The sequence below is a fragment of the Brassica napus genome, chromosome A8 (assembly GCF_020379485.1).
Source record: "Brassica napus cultivar Da-Ae chromosome A8, Da-Ae, whole genome shotgun sequence".
In the NCBI taxonomy this organism is placed as follows: domain Eukaryota; kingdom Viridiplantae; phylum Streptophyta; class Magnoliopsida; order Brassicales; family Brassicaceae; genus Brassica; species Brassica napus.
In genome coordinates this window covers 2,333,352-2,355,525 of record NC_063441.1, presented here as the reverse complement: position 1 = coordinate 2,355,525, position 22,174 = coordinate 2,333,352, and the positions used below count along the sequence as shown (strand labels likewise).

General features: G+C 36.3%; 4 protein-coding genes and 1 long non-coding RNA gene across 8 annotated transcripts; 2 read left to right on the top strand and 3 right to left on the bottom strand.

Moving 5' to 3' along the window:
* The first annotated feature begins 15 nt into the window (after positions 1-15).
* LOC106439055 (mitotic checkpoint protein BUB3.2) lies at positions 16-2,501 on the top strand. Its single transcript, XM_013880398.3, has 9 exons — positions 16-243; positions 311-441; positions 658-740; positions 898-1,164; positions 1,257-1,332; positions 1,421-1,501; positions 1,826-1,904; positions 1,996-2,096; positions 2,192-2,501. The coding sequence occupies exons 1-9, from the start codon at positions 130-132 to the stop codon at positions 2,277-2,279; spliced, it is 1,020 nt and encodes a 339-aa protein (XP_013735852.2). The 5' UTR covers positions 16-129; the 3' UTR covers positions 2,280-2,501.
* A 52-nt stretch (positions 2,502-2,553) lies between these two features.
* LOC106439056 (telomere repeat-binding factor 1) lies at positions 2,554-4,578 on the bottom strand. Of its 2 annotated transcripts, none has more exons than XM_013880401.3 (7): positions 4,414-4,578; positions 3,938-4,108; positions 3,677-3,855; positions 3,451-3,535; positions 3,280-3,369; positions 2,863-3,184; positions 2,554-2,786 (listed from the first exon to the last, which is right to left on the bottom strand). In XM_013880401.3, exons 2-7 carry the CDS (start codon positions 4,085-4,087, stop codon positions 2,764-2,766), a joined length of 849 nt encoding a protein of 282 aa, XP_013735855.2. In that variant the 5' UTR covers positions 4,088-4,108; positions 4,414-4,578; the 3' UTR covers positions 2,554-2,763. The 2 variants fall into 2 exon arrangements, with proteins under 2 accessions (XP_013735855.2, XP_013735856.2); XM_013880402.3 differs by having other exon boundaries at positions 2,554-2,783.
* A 2,378-nt stretch (positions 4,579-6,956) lies between these two features.
* Positions 6,957-10,610, top strand: LOC106439054 (nucleobase-ascorbate transporter 4). 2 transcript variants are annotated; one of them, XM_048737555.1, is made up of 13 exons: positions 6,964-7,606; positions 7,885-7,982; positions 8,074-8,250; positions 8,329-8,429; positions 8,520-8,595; positions 8,693-8,752; positions 8,850-9,034; positions 9,118-9,214; positions 9,304-9,449; positions 9,533-9,624; positions 9,803-9,880; positions 9,972-10,132; positions 10,205-10,610. In XM_048737555.1, the coding sequence occupies exons 1-13, from the start codon at positions 7,519-7,521 to the stop codon at positions 10,421-10,423; spliced, it is 1,578 nt and encodes a 525-aa protein (XP_048593512.1). In that variant the 5' UTR covers positions 6,964-7,518; the 3' UTR covers positions 10,424-10,610. The 2 variants fall into 2 exon arrangements, with proteins under 2 accessions (XP_048593511.1, XP_048593512.1); XM_048737554.1 differs by having other exon boundaries at positions 6,957-7,606; positions 9,972-10,610.
* On the bottom strand, positions 10,504-13,349 carry LOC106439053 (ATP-dependent Clp protease proteolytic subunit-related protein 1, chloroplastic). The gene is made up of 9 exons (XM_013880395.2): positions 13,036-13,349; positions 12,235-12,350; positions 11,916-12,125; positions 11,726-11,830; positions 11,578-11,640; positions 11,367-11,478; positions 11,067-11,128; positions 10,801-10,983; positions 10,504-10,705 (listed from the first exon to the last, which is right to left on the bottom strand). Exons 1-9 carry the CDS (start codon positions 13,268-13,270, stop codon positions 10,625-10,627), a joined length of 1,167 nt encoding a protein of 388 aa, XP_013735849.1. The 5' UTR covers positions 13,271-13,349; the 3' UTR covers positions 10,504-10,624.
* Positions 13,350-14,800: 1,451 nt separating this feature from the next.
* On the bottom strand, positions 14,801-16,621 carry LOC106439052. Of its 2 annotated transcripts, XR_007315300.1 has the most exons (5): positions 16,417-16,619; positions 16,171-16,291; positions 15,695-15,816; positions 15,468-15,610; positions 14,801-15,187 (listed from the first exon to the last, which is right to left on the bottom strand). It is a non-coding gene; the product is annotated as an uncharacterized LOC106439052 (long non-coding RNA). The 2 variants fall into 2 exon arrangements; XR_007315299.1 differs by having other exon boundaries at positions 15,468-15,816; positions 16,417-16,621.
* Between the last annotated feature and the right edge of the window lie 5,553 nt (positions 16,622-22,174).

The following is a 22,174-nucleotide window of genomic DNA, read 5'->3' as shown; positions in this document are numbered from 1 at the left end:
TTGAAAATTTAAGGGCAGAATCCTAGATAACACAGATCCGATCCTCTCTTCTCTTGGGAGAAAATTTGAAATTCAAATCAAACGCTCCTTTTCTCTCTCTTCTCTCTCTCTCAATCTGTATACTTGAGGATGACTCTGGTACCATCCATCGGTCGCGAGCTCTCAAAGCCACCGTCTGATGGGATATCTAATCTGAGGTTTTCGAACAGCAGCGATCATCTACTCGTCTCTTCATGGGATAAGGTAAGAATCTACTAGTACATTTGAACTCTGATCTCTCTCTCTTAATCCGATGATTCTTTGGTCGAAGAGTGTGAGACTGTATGATGCGAACGCCGATTCGATGAGAGGGGAGTTCAAGCATGGAGGAGCGGTGCTCGATTGCTGCTTCCATGACGACTCTTCTGGGTTCAGTGCCTCTGCCGATCATAAAGTTCGACGGTATGCTGTTATTTTGTGATGCCAATGGAGTCTCTTCTCTTGAATGTGTATACTTACTTGGGTTCTGTCACAAACGCATAAAGTTTCAATCTTGAAAATGACATGTCAGATTTTTGAAGTTTTTTTTTTATTTCTCAACTACGGTTAGTTAGTAAGGCCTATTTTAATGTGAGTTCTTGATGATTGTTGTTCCTTGTTTCTCTTGTTGTGCATCAGAATTGACTTCAGTGCTGGCAAAGAGGACATTCTAGGAATGCATGATGAACCAGTGCGGTGCGTTGAGTATTCTTATGCTGCAGGTTGGTCAACTTCTATTCATCTTCTAAGTTGCTTACCTTGATTCTTTTGATAACTAGATATAGTCATCCTAATTGAGGGCATAGAGTTTCTTTCAGATTTTAGCATTTTGGTGCTTAGTGTTGTCCCCGCAGTCTTAATTGAACACTATGAATACAGGGCAAGTCATCACTGGAAGCTGGGATAGAACGATTAAATGTTGGGACCCAAGAGCTGCAAGTGGACCGGAGCGCTCACAGATTGGAACATATAAGCAACCTGAGCGCGTCAACTCTCTTTCTCTCGTTGGAAATCATTTGGTTGTGGCGACAGCAGGAAGACATGTCAACATTTATGATCTCAGAAATATGTCCCAGCCTGAGCAGAGAAGGGAGTCCTCACTTAAGTACCAGACCAGATGTGTGCGTTGTTATCCCAATGGAACAGGTTAATTGGCTCACATGTTGCAAGTTGCTACCTTCTTGTTCCAAGTATACTCAGTAGCCTCCACGCTTATGATTTTTATTAATACTCTGCAGGATATGCACTTAGCTCTGTTGAAGGGAGGGTTTCAATGGAGTTTTTCGATCTATCAGAGGCTGCTCAAGCTAAAAAGTATGTTCATAATGCTTTTCCTGTTACCTCTTTATGACGAATTTTACTCATTGTTTGATCCGACAACTATATTTCTACCTCTTTTCAGATATGCTTTCAAATGTCACCGGAAATCCGAGGATGGAAGGGACATTGTCTACCCTGTAAATGCAATTGCCTTCCATCCGATGTAACTCTTTATCTTAGAAGGAACCTAATTGTCTCCTTTCATATATACGGTTGCCTCTAGTCTTAGCTAACATTTTACAGAAATGGGCAGATAATTACGGTTTATTAAAATAAGAAGGGGGCATAAAATTGTTAGTCTAAATGCTGAAAATCAAAATCTAGTGCCGAGTAGAACAATTAACTGTGTAATGCCTGGTTTCAAACATATTGTCTTAAAATGTTTGTTCTTGAATCCACTAGATATAAGGAACCTTAGGGGAAAGTTTGAAATTTTAAGTTCTGTTGCTATATCGGTTCTAATAACCTAATGGTTTTGTAACTGTAGTTATGGCACTTTTGCTACCGGAGGTTGTGATGGTTTCGTCAACGTTTGGGATGGTAACAACAAGAAGAGGCTATATCAGGTTTAGCAATGACAACAACTTCTGATACGATTTCTTTCAGTGTTCTTTTGGTAACGAAGACACATCATTAACTGCTCTGTTTTTTTCGTAGTACTCAAAGTATCCAACGAGTATTGCGGCGCTGTCATTCAGCAGAGATGGTGGACTACTGGCTATTGCTTCTAGTTACACGTTTGAAGAGGGAGACAAACCGTAAGTGATCTCTTAGTTAGATCTCATCAGGCATATAGAAACATCCATACGGCCACACTATTGTGTTTGATTTTGGATTGATCTCTCTTTTGTAGGCATGAACCGGACACAATCTTTGTTCGGAATGTTAATGAAATTGAAGTGAAGCCCAAGCCTAAAGTATACCCAAATCCTCCTGCATAGTCCCGAACTATGGAATGAGCAGAGTTATTTGGACTTGGTGTTGCCCAAAGAAAAGATTGTAGCATTTTATCTTTGTTGAGCTTTAAAAACTTATTTTGGCTGTAAAGTGAAGTATGTGAACAATACATTGGCATTAGAATCTGACGTTGTGTTCTTTTGGTTTTGAGTAAAGTCCATTTACTCTGTGGTGGTAAGAAAAAATAACTATGGCTTTGGAACTGAGTTTTGTTGTGTTCCTATGGTTTTGAGTTTTGTCTGTAATAATGCATCAGCGTTTAGTTCAGTCAAGCTCAGGCATATATATGTACATAGAAGGTCCGAAAACCTCACTAAATTTTTTCTAAGTTCACGAATCTAAACAAAATGGATATAAAACTTTAAAGGAACAAGTAGACAAAAGTAATCAACACACAAACACTACTTCTAACGCTTCTCTCTCTCTCAGTTCACCTGCAACACATTTAGCTTCTTCCTCTTCTCTCAGTCACCTCAAGTAAGGATCATCTGCTGAACCAAAAATTCAATACATCCATTACAAAAGGTATTTTCTTTGTCAGAGATTTCATGTGTTGTGTGTTTTTACCACATTGCAGTTGTTTTATTCCTTTCAGGGACTTTGAAACTTCTTCAGCGAATACTTGAGCTGCTTCTGCTTCGGCTTCTGCAATCTCTGCTTGCTTTGCAGCTTCGTCAGCCTCTGCCATGGCTGCTTCTGCCTCTGCAACTGCCTGTGCTGCAATTGCTGCCGCCTCATGTATGTTCACAATCATCATTCTAGCTAACTCTCCATCAACCTCTGACTGTCTCTGAACACTCACTTCATCTTTATCAGACGATGTCCCCAAATGTCTCTTCTTGTGGGATGACAAAGCAGTGGAGTTTGGAATTCTATACTTGCGTTTAACCTGTAAAAAGAGAAAGAAAACTCCTGATCAATACAACCATGAAGCAAGTTGATTGCATAAAAGACTATATGCACATGATTGTTATTAACTCTTACCTTGATAAGCTTGCCACTACCAAAAGCAGACAAGTACTTTAGCTTGGAAGACAGCAACTGTTTGAAGTTCGGCGGTACCTCATATCGTTCCTATATCAAACCCACTGAGAATCATCACATTGAAAATGTAGGCACCAGTTGTTTTGACAGTACATCATAAAAAGTGAGTACCTGGATGTAGTTACCAATTGCTGTTTTGCTAGAACCACCAGGCTGTTTCATGGTACATATTGCTTCCGTTATAAGGCTATCCAGCCTGCAATGTTTTTTACAAAAGTTACAAACACTCTGAAACAGTAAGTTTCATACAGTAAGTGTGATAAGACGCTAACATAACATTGCAACAAAAGCATCTCCTCTCCAATGAAAGAAACAGAGATTAGATGATGTTGCTGACCAATTAGGTGTCCTTGGAGACGAAGCTTGCAGTGCAGAAGAGCCGGTGGTAGAAAAGTTCTTAGCATCCACCATTTCTAAGATTTCTTCATCACTTGGCAATGAGCCAAGCGTCCTTTTAACAGGCTTGGGACGCGATCCGGATCCATACCCCATGACACTAATGTTTCTCCATTTATCCTGTCTCAGTCCAACAAAAACAAAACAAGGCTGAATCACTATAAAGTTGAGAGAAAGGATCAAGAAGGGGTGATGAGATGACCTTAAGATCTACATTGGAACGAAGGAACAAGACTTGACTAAAGTCAGGGTCTTTGAGGATGGTGCGCCACCTACCAGGGCCGTGCTTGGAAACGGCAGATCTTAGAGCTGACTCTTCTTCTTGACTCCATTTATGCTTAGGAGCACCCATCACGATGTTATAACTCTGATTCTGCAAACCCCATAATAACAACAAGCATATGTAAGAAAGAAAATGTCTTTGTCGGAACCGTTTTTTCTAAGATAAAAAGATCATTTCTTTCACTGTAACCCACAACTCCCTCTCTGCACGCAACCATAACTAACAGTTGAAACTCCAAAAGTTGTTACAGAATCTCTAGTTGCAGTAAAAACCCTAAAACCTCTGTTCCTGCGGAAACCCTAGAATGTGATACCAAAACCCTAGAAAACTTACAAAGATTCCTCCTTTAGATTGAAACCCTAATCTCATGTTGATAAAGAAGAAGATGAACTCACCAGATTTCGGAGGGGAATGTGATCACTGCGAGAACAATTCAGTGTCTTTTTATTTTGTGAGTCTTCTGAAGAAATAAAAATTAGGGTTGAAGTAGACACAGCTTACTAACGGACATCCGTCCGTGTTTTTATAATTGTGGATTAATAATTTTAACACTAATAAATCATTTGAAGTTAACGGATGGGGTTTTGGAAGAATATTAAACGTTGGTGTCGTAAAGAAAATGAAAGAATCAAAAAAGTATATTGTGTGGTTTTAAATCTGTCGTTTATGTGTGCTAGTAACAGCATTAATGCATTATCTTCGTGTTTTATCATATGCATTATTTTTTATTTTTAAAGATAATTACAAACTACAAATTACAAGTAAGGGATTGACTGATTTTCCCGCTAGAACCCGTAAACGCAGCTTTTGCGGTTGGTAACGGTTGACGGCGTTTTGAAACAATTATACAAACTGCTACAAATCGATCCAAACCGCTACGAACATCTTAAAATCAAAAGCTGGTTCCAGCTAGCGTTTGCGGTTGCGGAAGGAAAAATAAATATAAAATTATTTTCACAAATATTTTAAAATTCTAAAATAAAAATTTTAAAATGAAAATATTATAAATAAAAATATAGATATAGTTTATATATTAATTAAAATTCATAAACAATATCATAATGTGCTTTATAAAAACTTTAAACTAACTATTTATTAGAAATTTTAAACATTTATATACACATATATAAAAAGATATACACATATACAAAACGAAATAAAATATTTTTTAAATATTTTTAATATAAATCTTCAAAACAAATTTTATTAAGATTATAACTTTCAACTAATTTAAATTTTATAAAAAACATCATATTTTTTTAATCATATTATATTCATAATTATTATATTTTATTAGAATAATATGTTTTTTATATTTTTTAATGTTATAATATGTTAATATGTATAATTTATTATTAAACCGCTGTGATATCTTATAATCAACCAGTCACAAATATCCCGCAAATACAACAATTTTCAAACGTTGTATCAGTCATACAAAACGCTTAATAACGCTTGAAACTGCAACCACCTACATCCGCAAACTTCCGCACCCGCAACCGCAACCGTTGCATTTAAACCAGTTGGTTACTCCAACAAGGATCCCCAAATTTATCTTTAAAGTTTTATGTAATTTGCATTTTTGTCCTCAATTTTTATATAATTTAACTATAGTCATTATATTTTCATAGATAGATATATTATAACTAGGCCATAATTATAACACAATATTTATAAATACAATTTATTATAACACAAAATTACATAAAATAATAATAAAACACACATCAAGTCATAAAATATATAAAAATACAAATTACTCATTATTGTTATTTCCATTTTCCATAGTATTCCCATATATGATCAATCAACGCATTTTAAAGTAAGAAATGAGCCTCTTGAGTTTTTATCTGAAGATTACGAGTCAGAAATTGTTGAAATCGATAAAGAAAATCAATACTAGTTTTTAAACACATAAACATATGTGAGTTATATATTTATTAAACACATAAATATATTTAAATATTTAAGTGAAACATAGTTATAAGGATTAAAGTGATAAGAAATTTAATACTACTCTACATATATGTTAGTTATAAATTTATAAGGACTAAACTGAACAGTAAATAGTATTTTGAGGACTCTAATAGTTGAACCTAAAATTTGAAATTTAACTATTTAGACTTTCAATTTGAGAGTTGGTCTGTTAGAAAGCCAAAAACCTCAAAATTTGAAGGTTCGAGGTCTACAGATGATCTTACTGACTGTAATGGGCTTTAAAACGGGTGGGGAAATTGCACGAACTGGCATTTCTAGTTGATTTTGTCCTTTCAAAAATAACATTTTGATTTCAAGATTCTGCATCATGTTGAGTAGGGTGGGCAATTTACCCGATATCCGAAGCTGCATCCGAACCCGATCTGAAAAACCCAAACCGAAGTAGCAAAATATCCGAACAGATATTGAATTAGGCGAGATTGGATATCCGAACCCGAACGGATAATATCCGAACCCGAATGGATATCTGAAGATAACCGAACATATGTATAATTAACCTTATATTTCTAGTTTACATCTCTCATTTTATATAAAATATTTATATTGATACTATACATATTTTGAGTTCATATGATATACATACAATTACGGAGAAAATAATTTGCTACTCATTTAAAATGCATGTCAAACTTTTTATTTCAAGAATTAACAAAAAGTTACATCCAAAATTTAAAAACAATAATCAAATTAATATCTTTTTAGTTTCAAAATGTTATGTCAAAATCTATTAACCATTCAATTTATTAAAAATAAAAAATAGTTAAGTGAAAGTTATATTTTTAAATACAAGAAATTTGAGAAATGAAAAATTCAAAAAAAAATTTCAAAATCTAAATATCCGAACCCGATCCAAAATAACTGAATCCGAACTAAAAATACCCGAATCCGACCCGAATTACAGAAATACCCGAACGGGTTCTACACCTCTATACCGAAATACACAAAAATCCGAAATACTCGACTCGAACCCGAACGGCCACCCCTAATGTTGAGCATGTTAGTACTAGTAATAATATTATTATTTTAAATTTTTAAGCTAAGCCAACAATAAGTCATACCAATTGGTCAAGAAGTATTTATTATGCTCAATCTTGGTTAAAAAAGGAGAGAGGAGAATGTTTAAATGGTTGATGGAGTTAGTTGTATACTTTTGGGGCATTAAGTTGAGAATAATTTGCTCCTTCGGAAAAGTTTACTGGACTTTGTAATCTCACACATCATATCCTTGACATTAATATGACAAAATGGGGAAATCTGGTTAAGTCAAACCAGTGCTTTAGTCCGGTTCATTTTTCTATATACATGTTGCATTAGTGTTAATTACGTGCACGTGAGCACAAGGTAGAATAAGAAGAAGAAAAGAAACAGTCAACATAGTTGCCCGCCTAACGTTTAATTAACCCCTTCGAAGCCATTTTAAGCAAAGTTTTGAATATATAGCTCTCACAAATATTGTAGAACTTATCGAAAAGCTAACCAAAGAAAGAAAGTTGCAGAGAGTTATGGCAAAAATTGATGATTTTGCGCCATTTCCAGTTAAAGATCAGCTTCCCGGAGTTGAATATTGTGTATCCAGCTCTCCGAATTGGCGTATGTCTGTTAAATTTCATTATATTTAGTTACTTGTATGTTATTTTCTTAAAGAGATTCAGCACCATAAAAAAAAAAAAAAAAAGAGAGATTCAGCACCATGTCTTAGCTTGGAATGCATATGATTTGATAGTTCTCGTGGAAAATAGATCAATAACTCTCGCTATATTAGCCGTCAAGTTACGTTTAATGTCTAACCGAATGAATTCATGTGTGTTTCAATGGTGATAAATGGTTACAAAACTTGTTTATTTGTGTTTATATGATTGATGATGCAGCTGAAGGAATAGTTCAAGGGTTTCAACATTACATTGTAATGCTAGGAACTACTGTAATAATACCTTCCATACTCGTTCCTCTCATGGGTGGTGGTGATGTAAGCATTAACGTTAATCTCAACTCCTAACTATGACGCACTAATTTTGCTTAAACGGATAAAAACTGAGAGATTATGACGTCATTATCAGGTGCAGAAAGCGGAAGTGATAAACACAGTACTGTTCGTGTCGGGAATAAACACGCTCCTGCAGAGTTTATTCGGAAGTAGACTTCCTGTCGTCATTGGAGCTTCTTATGCTTACGTCATCCCTGCTCTTTACATAACTTTCTCTTACCGATTCACTTACTATCTTCATCCTCACGTGGTTAAATGACAACCCACTTCTTCTTTTTTTTGAAAACATTTGAGAGTTTAGTCCTGAAAATAAATGTTGTTAATACAGAGATTTGAGGAGACAATGAGAGCAATTCAAGGAGCTCTAATCATTGCTTCTATAAGTCACATGGTAATGGGTTTCTTTGGCTTGTGGAGAATCTTGGTCAGGTCAGGAAGGGGACATAGAGCTCATGTTGTGATATACTTGTGTAACAAGGAATCTCAAAACCCTAATCTTTTGTTTTTTCTTTGTTATAGGTTTCTCACCCCTCTCTCAGCAGCTCCCCTCGTGATTCTCACCGGAGTAGGCCTTGTCGTCCTTGCGTTTCCTCAGGTAAAATGATTCAAGATTAACTCCAGAAAACATCAATTAGGTTTAGGGTTTTTTTTGGTTAGCGTGGAGCTTTAAGAATAGTCTTTGTGTTGTGCAGCTTGCAAGATGTGTAGAGATTGGACTCCCAGCGTTGATCATACTCATAATTTTATCTCAGGTCTAATTCAATTTTATGAGATTTTATATGAAACCATAAGTTCTGAATCTCTGACAATGATTGTGTGTATGTTGTTGCGTGTTCCACAATCTACCAGTATCTTCCCCACTTGTTCAAGTGTAAGAGATCAATATGCGAGCAGTTTGCTGTTCTGTTCACAGTAGCGATCGTATGGGCTTACGCAGAGATTCTAACAGCAGCAGGAGCTTACAATAAAAGACCTGACAGTACACAGCTCAGTTGTCGAACAGACCGGTCCGGTCTCATTAGTGCTTCCCCATGGTCTGCTCATCTTTCATTTAGATTTCCTCTGTTTCCCGATCAAAACAGAGGATCTGTCTGAAGATTTCTTCCTTCTTTCTCAGGGTGAGAATTCCATATCCGTTGCAGTGGGGACGCCCAAGCTTTCATGCAAGCGATGCATTCGCAATGATAGCTGCTTCTTACGTGGCTATTGTCGAGGTTTTGATCAACATCCCAGCTCACATTCTTGGTTTACAAAAGGATGATCTTGCTGAAAGATTAGGGTCTTTATGTTTGATCTTTGTTAGACGACAGGTTCACTCATCGCTGCTTCAAGATTTGGTAGTGCGACCCATATACCTCCCTCGGTGCTTAGCCGTGGCATCGGATGGCAGGGCATAGGCGTTTTGCTGAATGGACTGTTTGGAACTGCAACCGGTGCAACAGCTTTGGTGTAATGAAATCAAATCTCTTTAATATAGAACGTTCTCAGGTGCTGGATCTTAAACTTTGTTGTTTTTTTGTTTGTTCTTGTAGTGAAAATACAGGGCTGCTTGGACTAACAAAGGTTGGGAGCAGAAGAGTGGTTCAGATATCTGCTGGTTTCATGATCTTCTTCTCCATTTTTGGTAATACTCCAAGCATGTGAAATTACTTGGAAACAATTTTAATCGCTAGGCAGTAATTATATACTTTATAGGAGATTAATGATTAGGCGGACACGATTTTCTTTTAGATACGATTTGCCGCCTACACCGATTTTTAGAACATTAGTCTTAACCATTACAAAACTTGTGAAAAATACAGGCAAGTTTGGGGCTGTTCTTGCATCGATACCTTTACCGATATTTGCAGCATTGTACTGTGTTCTATTCGCCTATGTTGGTATGTATATCTCAAGAACTAGACTCTTTCCTACTCCTTTTAGCTTTTTCTATAAATGTGATTGAGATCAGGCAGTGGACCTTGTGAACAGCTTCTGCAGGACTTGGCCTTCTTCAGTTCTGCAACTTAAACAGCTTCAGGACTAAATTCATCCTCGGCTTCTCCATTTTCATTGGTCTCTCTGTCGCACAATACTTCACTGAATATCTATTTATCTCTGGTCGTGGACCCGTTCACACACGCACTTCTGCTGTAAGTGTGTTACATCATCACTTTATGTTTGTTTGTGTCTTGAGTGTAATGATTCGTTTGTCATGGACGCAGTTCAATGTGATCATGCAAGTGATATTCTCTTCGGCTGCAACGGTTGGGATAATGGCGGCGTTCTTGCTGGACTGTACTCATAGCTATGGACACGCCTCAGTGAGGAGGGACAGTGGAAGACATTGGTGGGAGAAGTTCAGAGTCTACTACACTGACACTCGAACTGAAGAGTTCTACGCATTGCCTTATAACCTCAACCGATTCTTCCCTTCTTTCTAAGACTGAGACTCAGTTTTTTTCAGTGTGTGAAACCTGTATCTAGCGAGAGAGATCTATGTACCACAAAACAAGATCCCAACTAGAAAACTTTTGTATGTTTCTTTTATCTTGTGTTTGCTTAGAGATTGTAACAGCTACATATTCCAGAGTGACTAGGCAAATTGAGATTCAAACTCTTTTCTTTTCGTTTCGAGTAACTGATCATCTTAGTCCGGCTGGAGATGTTGGATTGCCTCCTCCAGGTCTTCCCATGGCTCTTTGGGCAAGAGACCCATCATAATCCTAAACACAAAACGTTTTTTCCAATTCAGCATGAATGAAGCCAACATAAAGAAAACTTGGATTTAGGTTGATATAAAGTATAGTTTGAAACATACCCGCTTCTCGAAGGAACTATCCTGCGAGTTAGCTATCTTGTCTGCGATACCATAGTCAATGGCTGCTTGTGCTTGGAGATATTTAGGTCGCTTGATGTCCTCGTTGATCTGCTCTTTGGTTTTACCTGTTCCCTTAGCTAACAGCTCGATGTAATACTCAGTATTTGCATCAAGCTCCTTAGCCTGCCAGAGGAATATTCATTAACAATACAAGTGAAGAAAATTTCAAGGGATTACATAAGAGAGTACAAGAATGTGAGGGGCACCTTTATCCACATGTCTATGGCAGCTCCACTTGATCTGTTTACTTTTGGCAAATACAATTTTGCTGCACCATAAAACATCAGAACTTAGAAGCTTCCACAAGAGGTACTAATAAGCATGTCATGATCTAAAGCAAGGTTAAGACTCCAAATGGTAACATGCGGAACAACAACTAAAGTGCGGTTTCTAAAAGTAACAAAAACGTAAATGTAGAGACTTTTTTAATATTAACTGCGGTGCGGTTTTGTCCGTTAGCATTTGAAGTCTAAAAGTAGATATCTTTTGAGAGGAGAGAACCATACTTGATGAATGTGGCTGAACGGCACGATAACCCTTTTTCCCCAGAGAAAGAAGCATTGCTGCTTGACCAAAGGCCATGCCACAGTTGATAGTGTATACATCTGATTTGCAATACTTTTAACCCACACAAAAAATTATAGCAACAATGAAATGATTACTGTAATCATCACAATAAAGATAAAAGGCACAGATTCTTTTAGTGAGATGACTTACAGAAATGGTGTCAGCTATGGCATAAGCCTCTGTCTCTGACCCAACAGTCTCCATCTTCTCATTCTACATGGCATTAGCAAAAGGAAAATAGCAGATTAGATCAAACAGATTGTCCAGATAATTCCATCAAAAGACTTCTCGAACTGACCTGAGTCCCGGGTGAATTGATGTATAGGTAGATGGGCTTTGATGGGTTGTCATAGTCTAACCACATAAACTGAGCGACGAGTAACTCAGTAACTGCAGGGACAATCTGCGAGTAAAACGAAGCAAGATCAATGTCTGAGAAGAGAGGAAACATAGTAACAGTAAGTTAATAACACATGGAGAAGTCTTACTGGCATGCCAAGGTAGCATATCCGAGCATCCAAGAGCAAAGAAGGCAAATCTGGAGGAGCGGTTCTTGGTCTTGCAGATCCTCCTCCGCCGCCTCCACCTCTGTACATTTGGACACTCATGCTGTATCTTTTGGGATCTGCTGCATTCATGCCAGACATACTCCATGTTCCTCCGTTGTCTAGATAATTACTTCTAGATGAGATGCTTTCCTATTAACAACAAAGAAGCATGCCAAAAAAGACAAAGACTCATATATTAGAGAAGAAACTGTGTAACTGTAAAATGGAATGATAAGATGGATTAAAAGAGAATATTAACCTCAGTAACTTTCTCCGCTTGCCTGCGGACAGGGCTGTCCTCTGTCATGAACATATCCATTTGAGCTGGATTAAGCCCGTAGAAATACTGTGGTACATTCTTGAAGTTCTGCGTCACTAACAAAAGGCAAGTAACATAGAATGTCAGATCAAGTTGAAGGCAAATGTTGACGAATTGAAATCTCAACAAAGAGTTGCAGCAATCAAACTAACATTTAAAGATTCCATTACACAGACAACATAACATATAAAGGGCAAAAGGCTTTCATTTTGTTGAAACTAGTAAGAGCACATAGTTTAACCCCAAAGACATATTCTTTGCTTCATACAATGGTGGATCACATAGTTTAACCCCAAAGAAATAATATTTATTACATTCATCGTCCTATACTTAGCATCATCATTGAAGCTTAATGGGTCACAGAGTCCTATCAGTTACAGAATTTGGTACTAAGGTACTTCGTGTAAGCTAACGAGAGGAAAATAACAAATTTTCTGACCCATTTAATCACCATATACAACCGAAGAAGGTTGAGAGACCTAAGAACTAATCAAGAACTGCAGCAATCAAACTAATATTTCAAAAATTCCATTACACAAACAACATATAAAGGACAAAAGGCTTTCACTTTGTTGAAACTGCTGGAGCCAAAGACATAATCTTTGGTACTTCGTATAAGCTAATCAGAGGAAAATAGAGAACTTTGTGACCCAATTCATCATCAAATTCAACCAAAGAACGGATAAGGTTGAGATCTAATAACAAATCTATACCAACAAAGCTGAAGGAGAAGTAAAAAACCTCCATCTTTGAGATTGTCTCCACGAAATTGTTTGGGGATGTGGTCAAAGCTCATATCTTTAGCAGAAGCGAAGCAATTCGATCGTCTTGTGCGTCGAGGAACGCTAGAGCAAGGCATGTTCGAGGAGAAGAGCTTAGATCCCGACATGAAGGGTGATTTGGGAAGCACGAACTTGGAACAGACAGATTCATGGTTCAGCTGCGAAGTAAGAGGAGAGACCATCGAAGTCGCCATATTTGATCCGATGAAGAAGAAGTTGATTGAAACGAAGGATGTGCTGTTTTGGGATGTTTGAGGTGAAACTAGGGATTGCTTGTCATTTTTGCTGTCGTCAGATGAAGTAAGCACAGTCAAATCTCTACCAAACCAGAATCGGTTTGGTCTTGGTACCGGTACAGATCAATCAGTGTCTTTAACCGGCTCCGTCTCGATAAATTTCTGTCCGGGTTTCAGATCTATTTTTATTAATCAGGGATTTTGCTTAAGAAATTACTTTTCTTTTATGATATTAATAACAATTAAGATTTGATTCCTTAATTAAGCTATTTGGAAGACATGAAAGTTTTGAAGAGAAGTTTCAACAGCTCAGAGATCATTCATATACCACGGACACATAATTCAAAAGCGGACAATCTCGTACGCAGTGCCAGAAAGCAACCGTCGTTTGTCGTTCATATGGATGCAGAGTTACCGGAGTGGTTTGCAGAGTCTACATGAGTCCGCTTTGTTTGCTGACAAAAAAAAATATATCAAGACAATCTGGTTACCTAATTAACAACCTAGTTTCGTTTATTATACATAGTTTATTAAATAATATATTATTAGATACATTTTTTTTTGGTAGACCTATTAGATAAATTATTTAATTAAACAAAACTTATTTTTTGTTTGTTTTATTATTAGTTGGCATTTATTTTTCTCAAATGTCACTTCTATATCTCTGGGTGGATATTTGCCTTTTTAACAACTTAACTTTATTAATAACTAGTGGTATTCCGGCGTTACGCGTCGGGTTCGTATGTTTTATTCTCTAATGAGTTCAAAATCGTTCATAATCCTTGAATCACCAGTATATGTGGATAAGCTCTTACATTGTGTGTGTATGTTCTTTTACCTGCTTTGTATGATGTTGTTGGAGATGTTACATTTTGATGGTCGATATGGGTTTCTAGCAAACATATATTATGTTTTTATGTTTTCTAGTTGTTGGGTATTTTTTTTCTTTTGATTGTTCATTAGGATATATAATTGTTTCTACTAAATAGTAAATTAATAATTTGTTTTAGGAAATGTCACATTATACAATTAATGTACTATATCTTCAAAAGCATCTTAGTAGAAAGGATAGGTTTCTGTTTCTAAATTCCCAACGTTGGTCTTCATTTGTTTTGTTGCTGATTTTTGAACTGTAAATTTATTATAACTAGGGTAAACCCGCCCTACGGGCGAGCAAGTAAATAAATAAATAATTTAATTTTTAAAAAATATTTAATTTATTTTTAACTTAGTAGTATTAACTTTTATAACTTTTTACAACAATTTTAACTATTTATTTTACTATTCATTTTAAAAATTTTAACCATTGATGGTAGTTTTGGGTGTTTATTAGGTCTTTCTTATTTTATAAGCCGATTTGTTTAAAACTCAATTTATGTTTTTTTTTTCTTCTCTATCATCCCATTATGTTTTTTATCAACTATTTTATTTATATAAATTGTAGAGATACATACAGAATACATAATTATGATAAAGAAAATATAATTGTTGGTTACTGATAAACGGAAAATAGATAATTATGAAAATAATAATTGTTGGTTATTGCTAAAATAATATAAATTGAACACACATTATATCTCTGGAAGTTGCATACTGGTTATATGCATAATAATACCAAAGGTGATATAACTCTATATCAGATTATTTGGAAAAGTATATAATCATTGTCAAATATGTCTTATGTAAAGTTGTCTATAGCAGCAGCTCTGCCGGCTTCTCTTCCAAACTCACCACCAACGCTAAGAAAACAGCTACAGAAGATTTTCTACCACTGGAACTGCCTAAACTCTCATGTGCTCCTCTTGCATAACTCGTCTTTCATGCGATCTCTTCAGCCCAAGCAAAATAGAGTTTATCTCGATAGTAGTCAGCAACCTATAATCCATAATGCAATTAAAATGAGAACCAAATCTAACAAACAGACAAATGAGACAGAGACGGTTAAATCGAGCGAAGGATGAGAACATTGTAAATCTACAATCCAAAGGTTTGATAAGATCATAAGAACTACCAAGAAATACCAAAGGAGATGAAGATCAATCCGGCAAAGTCTATAATAGAATCACTATCTCATCTCAAGAACTTGATCACATAACCGATTAAAAAGTATACTGCAAATGTACGACTATTTATTATCTATGCAAGTGAGTCATACCGTCTTTCATACTGAAGTATAGTTGTCTTGGAGATTGCTTGCAATATTCATATTTCACAGGGTCAAAATCGAACTGTGGTCCCGTTACATAATCCAGAACCCAGTTAACGATGGACTTTGCATTCTTCAGATCATCCTAAGAACTGATGAGAGAAGAGTGGAAAAAATTTCTAGTCATTTGAAAGGCTTCAAAAGAATTAAAATACCTCCAATGATCGCTATAATACCATTGTGCTGAACTTGAACAACCACATCCTGGCCATTAGCTATAGTATATAATACCATTGTGCTGAACTTGAACAACCACATCCTGGCCATTAGCTATAGTAATTAGATGAACCTGTGATATCTACAAAACAGAGAGCTCACTATCAAATCATGCGAGTTATGGCTTCTTTCTTGGCTTGGAGATACACGTGCAATCCAGACACAAACAGTCCTAAGGATTTTACCGAAGCATTTAGCAATGGTTAGTTAGCAAAATCAATGAACAGATCTTCCAATGAATTCTTCAAATTTGAAAGAGAAATATAATGGAACACAGTCTGGTTAGTCTCATTGGCAAAATGTCTCAGTGAAAAATGTTTTAACAAAAACATTAAAAAAAAAATAACTTTGTAATATGGATTCATGACGGCTGAGATGTCTAAAGACCGGTGAAATAACCCTGTTTATGAACAAAAGGAAGAGTTAAATAAGAGACCTGAGAATCTAGTAGGAACATATCCACTCCCATGAGATCTCCACCACGGCTTATATTAATATCCTCTCGGAAAAATGGAGCAACGGGGCTTGAACAGAACAGTTGAGGAGGAACAGCTAGTCTGCAAATTAGAGAAGAAGACCGAAACGTTAGCCATAGCTCATGGTATTAGTTTACTGGTTACTTTAAAACGAATGAGAGGATGATTCTCAAAGTAAAAACATACGTTTTTATAGATGAACCTACACCGCCTTGCAGATTCAGAACTTGCATTGAATATAGATAGTGGGTGATTGATTAATGGAGGATTTCAAGAGGATTATTCGGTAACTGGTATCGTTTCGTGCTCTGAGGATGAAGATGAAAAGATTTGCCTGCGCATGAGCTCTCTAGAGGTAGAGGCGAAGAAGAACACGGGTCTGACCTAAATGGAAACGCCGTGTTTCATCTAATAATAAACAGGCTGCACTTTAGGAAGTTCATACAAAGCCTGGTTAGAACAAAAGCCCAAAGGAATTGGACACAACGTTACTGAAACGCTGCGGATCGCATATCCCTGCCACGTGGCGCGTCCAGAGTCTCTGAATTTCTGACGTGGCACTCCTTAGAAGGAGGGAGACTCTTCTTTATAGTATAAGATGGGATAACTATAGGTTTATTTAAGGTCAATAGATGTGTACTTCTATAGTTTTATGCCGAGGAGAAAATGATAGTTTTTTTTTCCGTGTAACTTTTTTTTGTTTAGATTCATTTTTTCTTGTCTACCAACATATTTTTTTTTGTCACATTTGTTGTTGTAACTAGTAATTTTTGGTGTTATGTTTTAGATTAATGGTTGACCATATTTCGTATTTGTGTAATGAAATCTGCCCTATATCAGTAAGTTGCGTAATATTTGTGTGTCTCTTCTTTAAGTTGAGCAGTAAGGCTGACTTCCGATCAACTCAACCAATATGTTGTTGATAAACCAGACATTTTTATAGGAGATCCGTTTAGGATGAAACGGTTTCTTTGTGGACGTTATGCATTTCACTTAAATGACAATTGATGTATAATTTCTTACCAAATGGATTATGTTACTTTTCAATGTGTTTGAAATGACCGAGCCAAATTGATAGACAATTTATTTGCTTGATCATCAAGAAATCAGAAGATAGGTTCTCGTTCTAATAAATTTGGTGGCTCCATTTTGGTTTTCAGAAATCATGTTCTTTCTTGTTTGTTAACTAAGAAGTAAGAGTTTTAAAATTCATTTTTTATTGGAGCTGCTTGTGTTTATTTGTAAACTAATTTATCGATGAGGAGCTGAGTTTGTACAATCATTTCCGAACCTATCTGAATATGCCTAAGAAATATCTAATAAATGATAACTTCTATATTTTTTTTAAAGTAAAGCTTTGGTCCAACAGGTTTATCAGTTAGCAAGCCAAAAAAAAAAGAAATTGAAGTGATATCTAGGTGGGAGTTTGTATAGTGTTTTGATTTATAGCGAAGAAGAAAATTAAATTCTAAAATTTCATTTGGTTGAAAAGAGATTTAAAAAAGCTATGAAAATCAGTTTATAAATGCAAATGATCATTTAACTCTCACCTAAGATCCATCCCATTGTGTTAATCACCATTCCAACATCTCGAGAAACAAAATTTTTGAGAAATTCTCGAGCAACATCACATAAGTAAAAAAAAAATAACAAAAGATGATTTCAACAAATCAATCAATAAGTCAATAACCTAATTATTTCACTAACAAAACACAAACACACATAAATAAACATATTCCCAAGGCTTATCACCCTGCTAGATTGCATACTAAACCAGCCTAGAATCAAATCTTGAAAGACCATTCACTTCGAAAATACTTGTAACCGTTTCTAGACACAGAATATGAACAGTTATGCAATGATTTTGAAGGATTCATTACTTTGTTCATTGTGGTCTAGACTCAGACCGTGTATTGAAATAATGTCCAAAGGGAAAAATATACCATCTCATACTAAATACACCAAATTATCAGAGTCTTGAACTTCACTTTTTGCTTATAAGTTCCTGAACACCTGACACTTCAAAAGTTCATGAACCCTATAAATCTTTACCAGTCAAAAGTTGTATCTTGGAACTATCTCACAGTTATAACAGATTTGATATTATTTTGGATCGCCCACCCTTGTGGATAAGGGACATCTAGGGCAGCCAAGTGAAGATGCCAGTTCAGTATCCTCGAGCAAGCTGGTGGAACACATTCCATATCGATTTCATCTGCTACCACCTGCTCTATAAATGTTTTCTCCTGCTTGGAAACACACCATGTCATGTTCAAGTAAGATTACAAAGACAGTTCACTGAGCACAAGAGATAGAAGTAAAAAGCCATACTTGGAAACTTTCCTTCACTGTGTCTAGATATGGTAATCGAAAGGCACATGTGTGTAGTGGAGACAGTCAACAGGCCATTTCATAGCAGTGTAGTTTCCAACGGAAGTAACCCTAGAGTTCCAAGTAACCGTAGAGTTCTCAAGTCCGTCCATGTTTTCCCATCCATTGATCGCTTCATACCCATCAAGACACACACAATCTTCCTAAGGTGCTTATCTTAATAAGACATAAAGTCTAGGGTTAAACATATAGATAAGATACCTGAAACTTCCAGGACCTAGCGTATGCTCTTGACCCATCGTCTGAAAGTGTAGTAGCTGCACATAAGCTGCATCCCACAATACTCAGCTGGTTAGGGTCTTAGATATCAAACTAAAAACGAAATAAGTTTTCTGATACTCATGTTATGAAGTTCTTGGACTCCATGTGTATTTACGAAAACAAATGATGTGATAAAAAGAGAAGTAATGGAGGAGACCTGGAGATCTTCGCCTAAGTCCACCATCCACCAGGAAGATATACGTTTTTCTTCCATTTAAGGCCCTGCAAAGGAGGTAAGCCAAAAAAATAAGTTGAAATCATATGATTGAAATTGGATATACTCGTAGAAACAAGGATATTTTTATAGTTCAAGCCAAGTTGCAATCATATAAAAAGAACAACCTTTGGTGGACCATACCACATGGGTTTTTGAAGCTAAAGCCTTCGGATAAGTGAGTCTTGAAGTGGGGCTGCTGGATGTAATGATGATTTTCTGTTAACATCGAGAAATTCAAAGCATAATTAAGGAACTCTTTCTCCAGTTAAACTCCTTCTCATGGTTCTTGCAAGACGACTTCAACGATCTCCTTCACCGACCTACCTGCTCACACGACAAAAATACACACAACTTTCTCTAAAATTCATTCCCTCTTTCCCCGTAAGTAGTTGCCAAGAATCTAGTTGCATACCTTTCTCGGTACCAACATCGAAGATTCCAAATTTGCGAGGCTTAGGCTTTTTAAGAGCTTTAGTTATGCAAGTTCCTTGAAGGGTCTTGTAGTATGTTTGTTCCTTTAATATGCAGACAAAAAAACAAATTAACATCACACAAAGATTGGTATGTAGTGAAATGACACAGCAAAGAGAGCTATACTTACCTGTAGAACGAGGATGATGCCTTGTCCAGCATCAAAGCAAGCACCAGAGATAGAGATCCTTCCATAATCTCTGAGTTGACTCAAGTTAACAGAGAATTTGCTTAGATTTCGTCGAAGCTTTGCTGACCAGATGGTTACTTTGGAATTCGATGAGGGGGATTGAATGCTGGACAGTGGATCAGTGGGTTAATTAGGCATAAGCTCGGTCCCAAGTAAAATCAATGAGACGTTATAGAGAAGAAGGAAATGCGATCGACGAACACAAAACCTGAAACTTTTGTCGGCAAGGTGCAAAGTGGAAGTGACGATAAATGATAGGTTTAATTTGGGCCTGTTATTAAAGACGATTTGTCTTTTGGAAACGCAGATCCGGTGTGTGACTTGTTCCGCCGTGAACATGGCTCCGTTGTGAGTCGTTTCTTCATCGGCCTGACTCTGCTTGGCGGCGGAGTTCCGTCGAGTCTCCACTCAAGCGCCGGTAGAAGGTTGCTTCTTCTCTCCTTGACGTGTGTCTCAGGGGGCAGGGCATTCGTCCACGTGGTGGGATGACCCAGCATCTTCCTCAACGGGTTTCTCCCTTAGGCTTATGGTCCAAGGTGTTCGCTTTTAGTTTTGGCCCGTTGGTTGGGCTTCTTTGTTCTGTTTATGTTGGGTTCGGTTCGTTTGGGCCTTGTTTCTTTAATAAAAGTCCAGTGAAAAAAAAATCACCCATTGACATGCTCTTACAAAAAAACTATTACATACTTCTGGATCCACATTAATATTTTATATGTAGGCCATTGTGATGAGAAAATTATTGTTATGATTAAAAAAAACTAAATAATAACAAACCTCGTTGTATAAAAATCCTAGGAATCCTCCTCATTAGACTTCTGAACGTTGTCACATGTTTACAATAATAGGAAGAGCAAAAAGTCAATGGGAAAAATGAGTCAATCTTTTATATTTTCATGCGTAGGAACGTCACAAGAAACTATTACATAGTTGTACACATTAATATTTTATATGCAAGCCATGTGATGGGAATTTATTGTTATGTTAAAGAAAACTAAATTATAATAAACCTCGGTGTATATATAAATCCTACCATTACACTCTCCTCCCACACCGATCCTCATCCTCATCATAAGATTCAGAATCAGTACAATCAGTACAATCAGGTATTTCATTTTTATATACATGTATATTAACCTGCTTCTTGAAATAATCAATTGATTCGTTTTTTCCTATCTCAATACAAGTAAGGGACACAAAAATGAGTCAGTGTTTATATTTTCATGCGTAGGGACAAGAGACTATTACATACTTGTGGGTAGATACACATTAATATCTTATATGTTGGCCATGTGATGGGAATCTATTGTTATATTGTTAAAAAGTCTTAAGTTATAACAAATCTCGCTGTATATAAATCCTATCATTAGACTCTTCTCCCAAACCTGATCTTCATCCTCATCATCAGATTCATAATCAGTACAATACAATCAGGTATTTCATATATATATACATGTATATTAACCTGCTTCGTGAAATAATCAAAAATCATAAAATTCATATAATCTAAATAGGTAAACTTTTAATATTGAATTTGTAAATATGTACATAACACTATTAGATAATATTGTACTTTATAAATAATTCAGATTTATTTATTAACAGTTGTTTGCATAACTTTCTAAGTTTTTTGTATCCTTTTATAATAATTCTTAATAAATGTCATATTTTATAAGTTTTGTCTCAGGCCTCTTCAAGGCTAAGAAAAGCAGAGCAACTCCAATGTATAGGTTCTCATTTAGTATATGCCATGTTCGAAACTACGCTAGGCGTAACGCGTGCGGTCGGGTGACGCCTAGCGCCGAATCAATAAATCGGAGAATATACGGGGATTAATCGGGGATTTATTTTAGGGCACTTTTGTATTGTTTTGTATATCTTTAATATATTGATACTGATTATAAGAGATTCATGATGGTGTGGTGGTTTAGAGATGTTTATTAACACCTCCCAACTTAGGTTCAAAACACTTTTGGTGCGAATTAAATGTCTTTTCGAGTTTTCATTTAAAGAGGGGCAAATTCGTCATTTATAAGCCATCTTCTTCCTGTAGGGTTTATTTCTCTGCAATTTCAATAACGACGGCTGCTGATTTTTTTTCTTCGATTTTCCATCATCTCTTTGGTTTTTCTTAGTGTTTTACCACCTATGTCATAGATCTTATGTAGAACATTTGGTTTCTGGGTTAAAAAGAACAAAAACTTGAGATTTCTTCTACCATCCGATTTTTTTACCCGATTAGATTGAAATCGCCACGGTCCACAGCCGTTTAACGTTTATCCGCCGCGTTTGCGGACCAAGCCGCCGCGTTTTAGAACAAGGAGTATATGTAAGAAAAAATATTAAAAATTGGAAAAGTGGAGGTAGTCAGATATATCGATCCTCAGTTTGGAGTCTGCAAGATACCTTCTAAAAGTTCCATTAACTAGCTGTTGTAGTG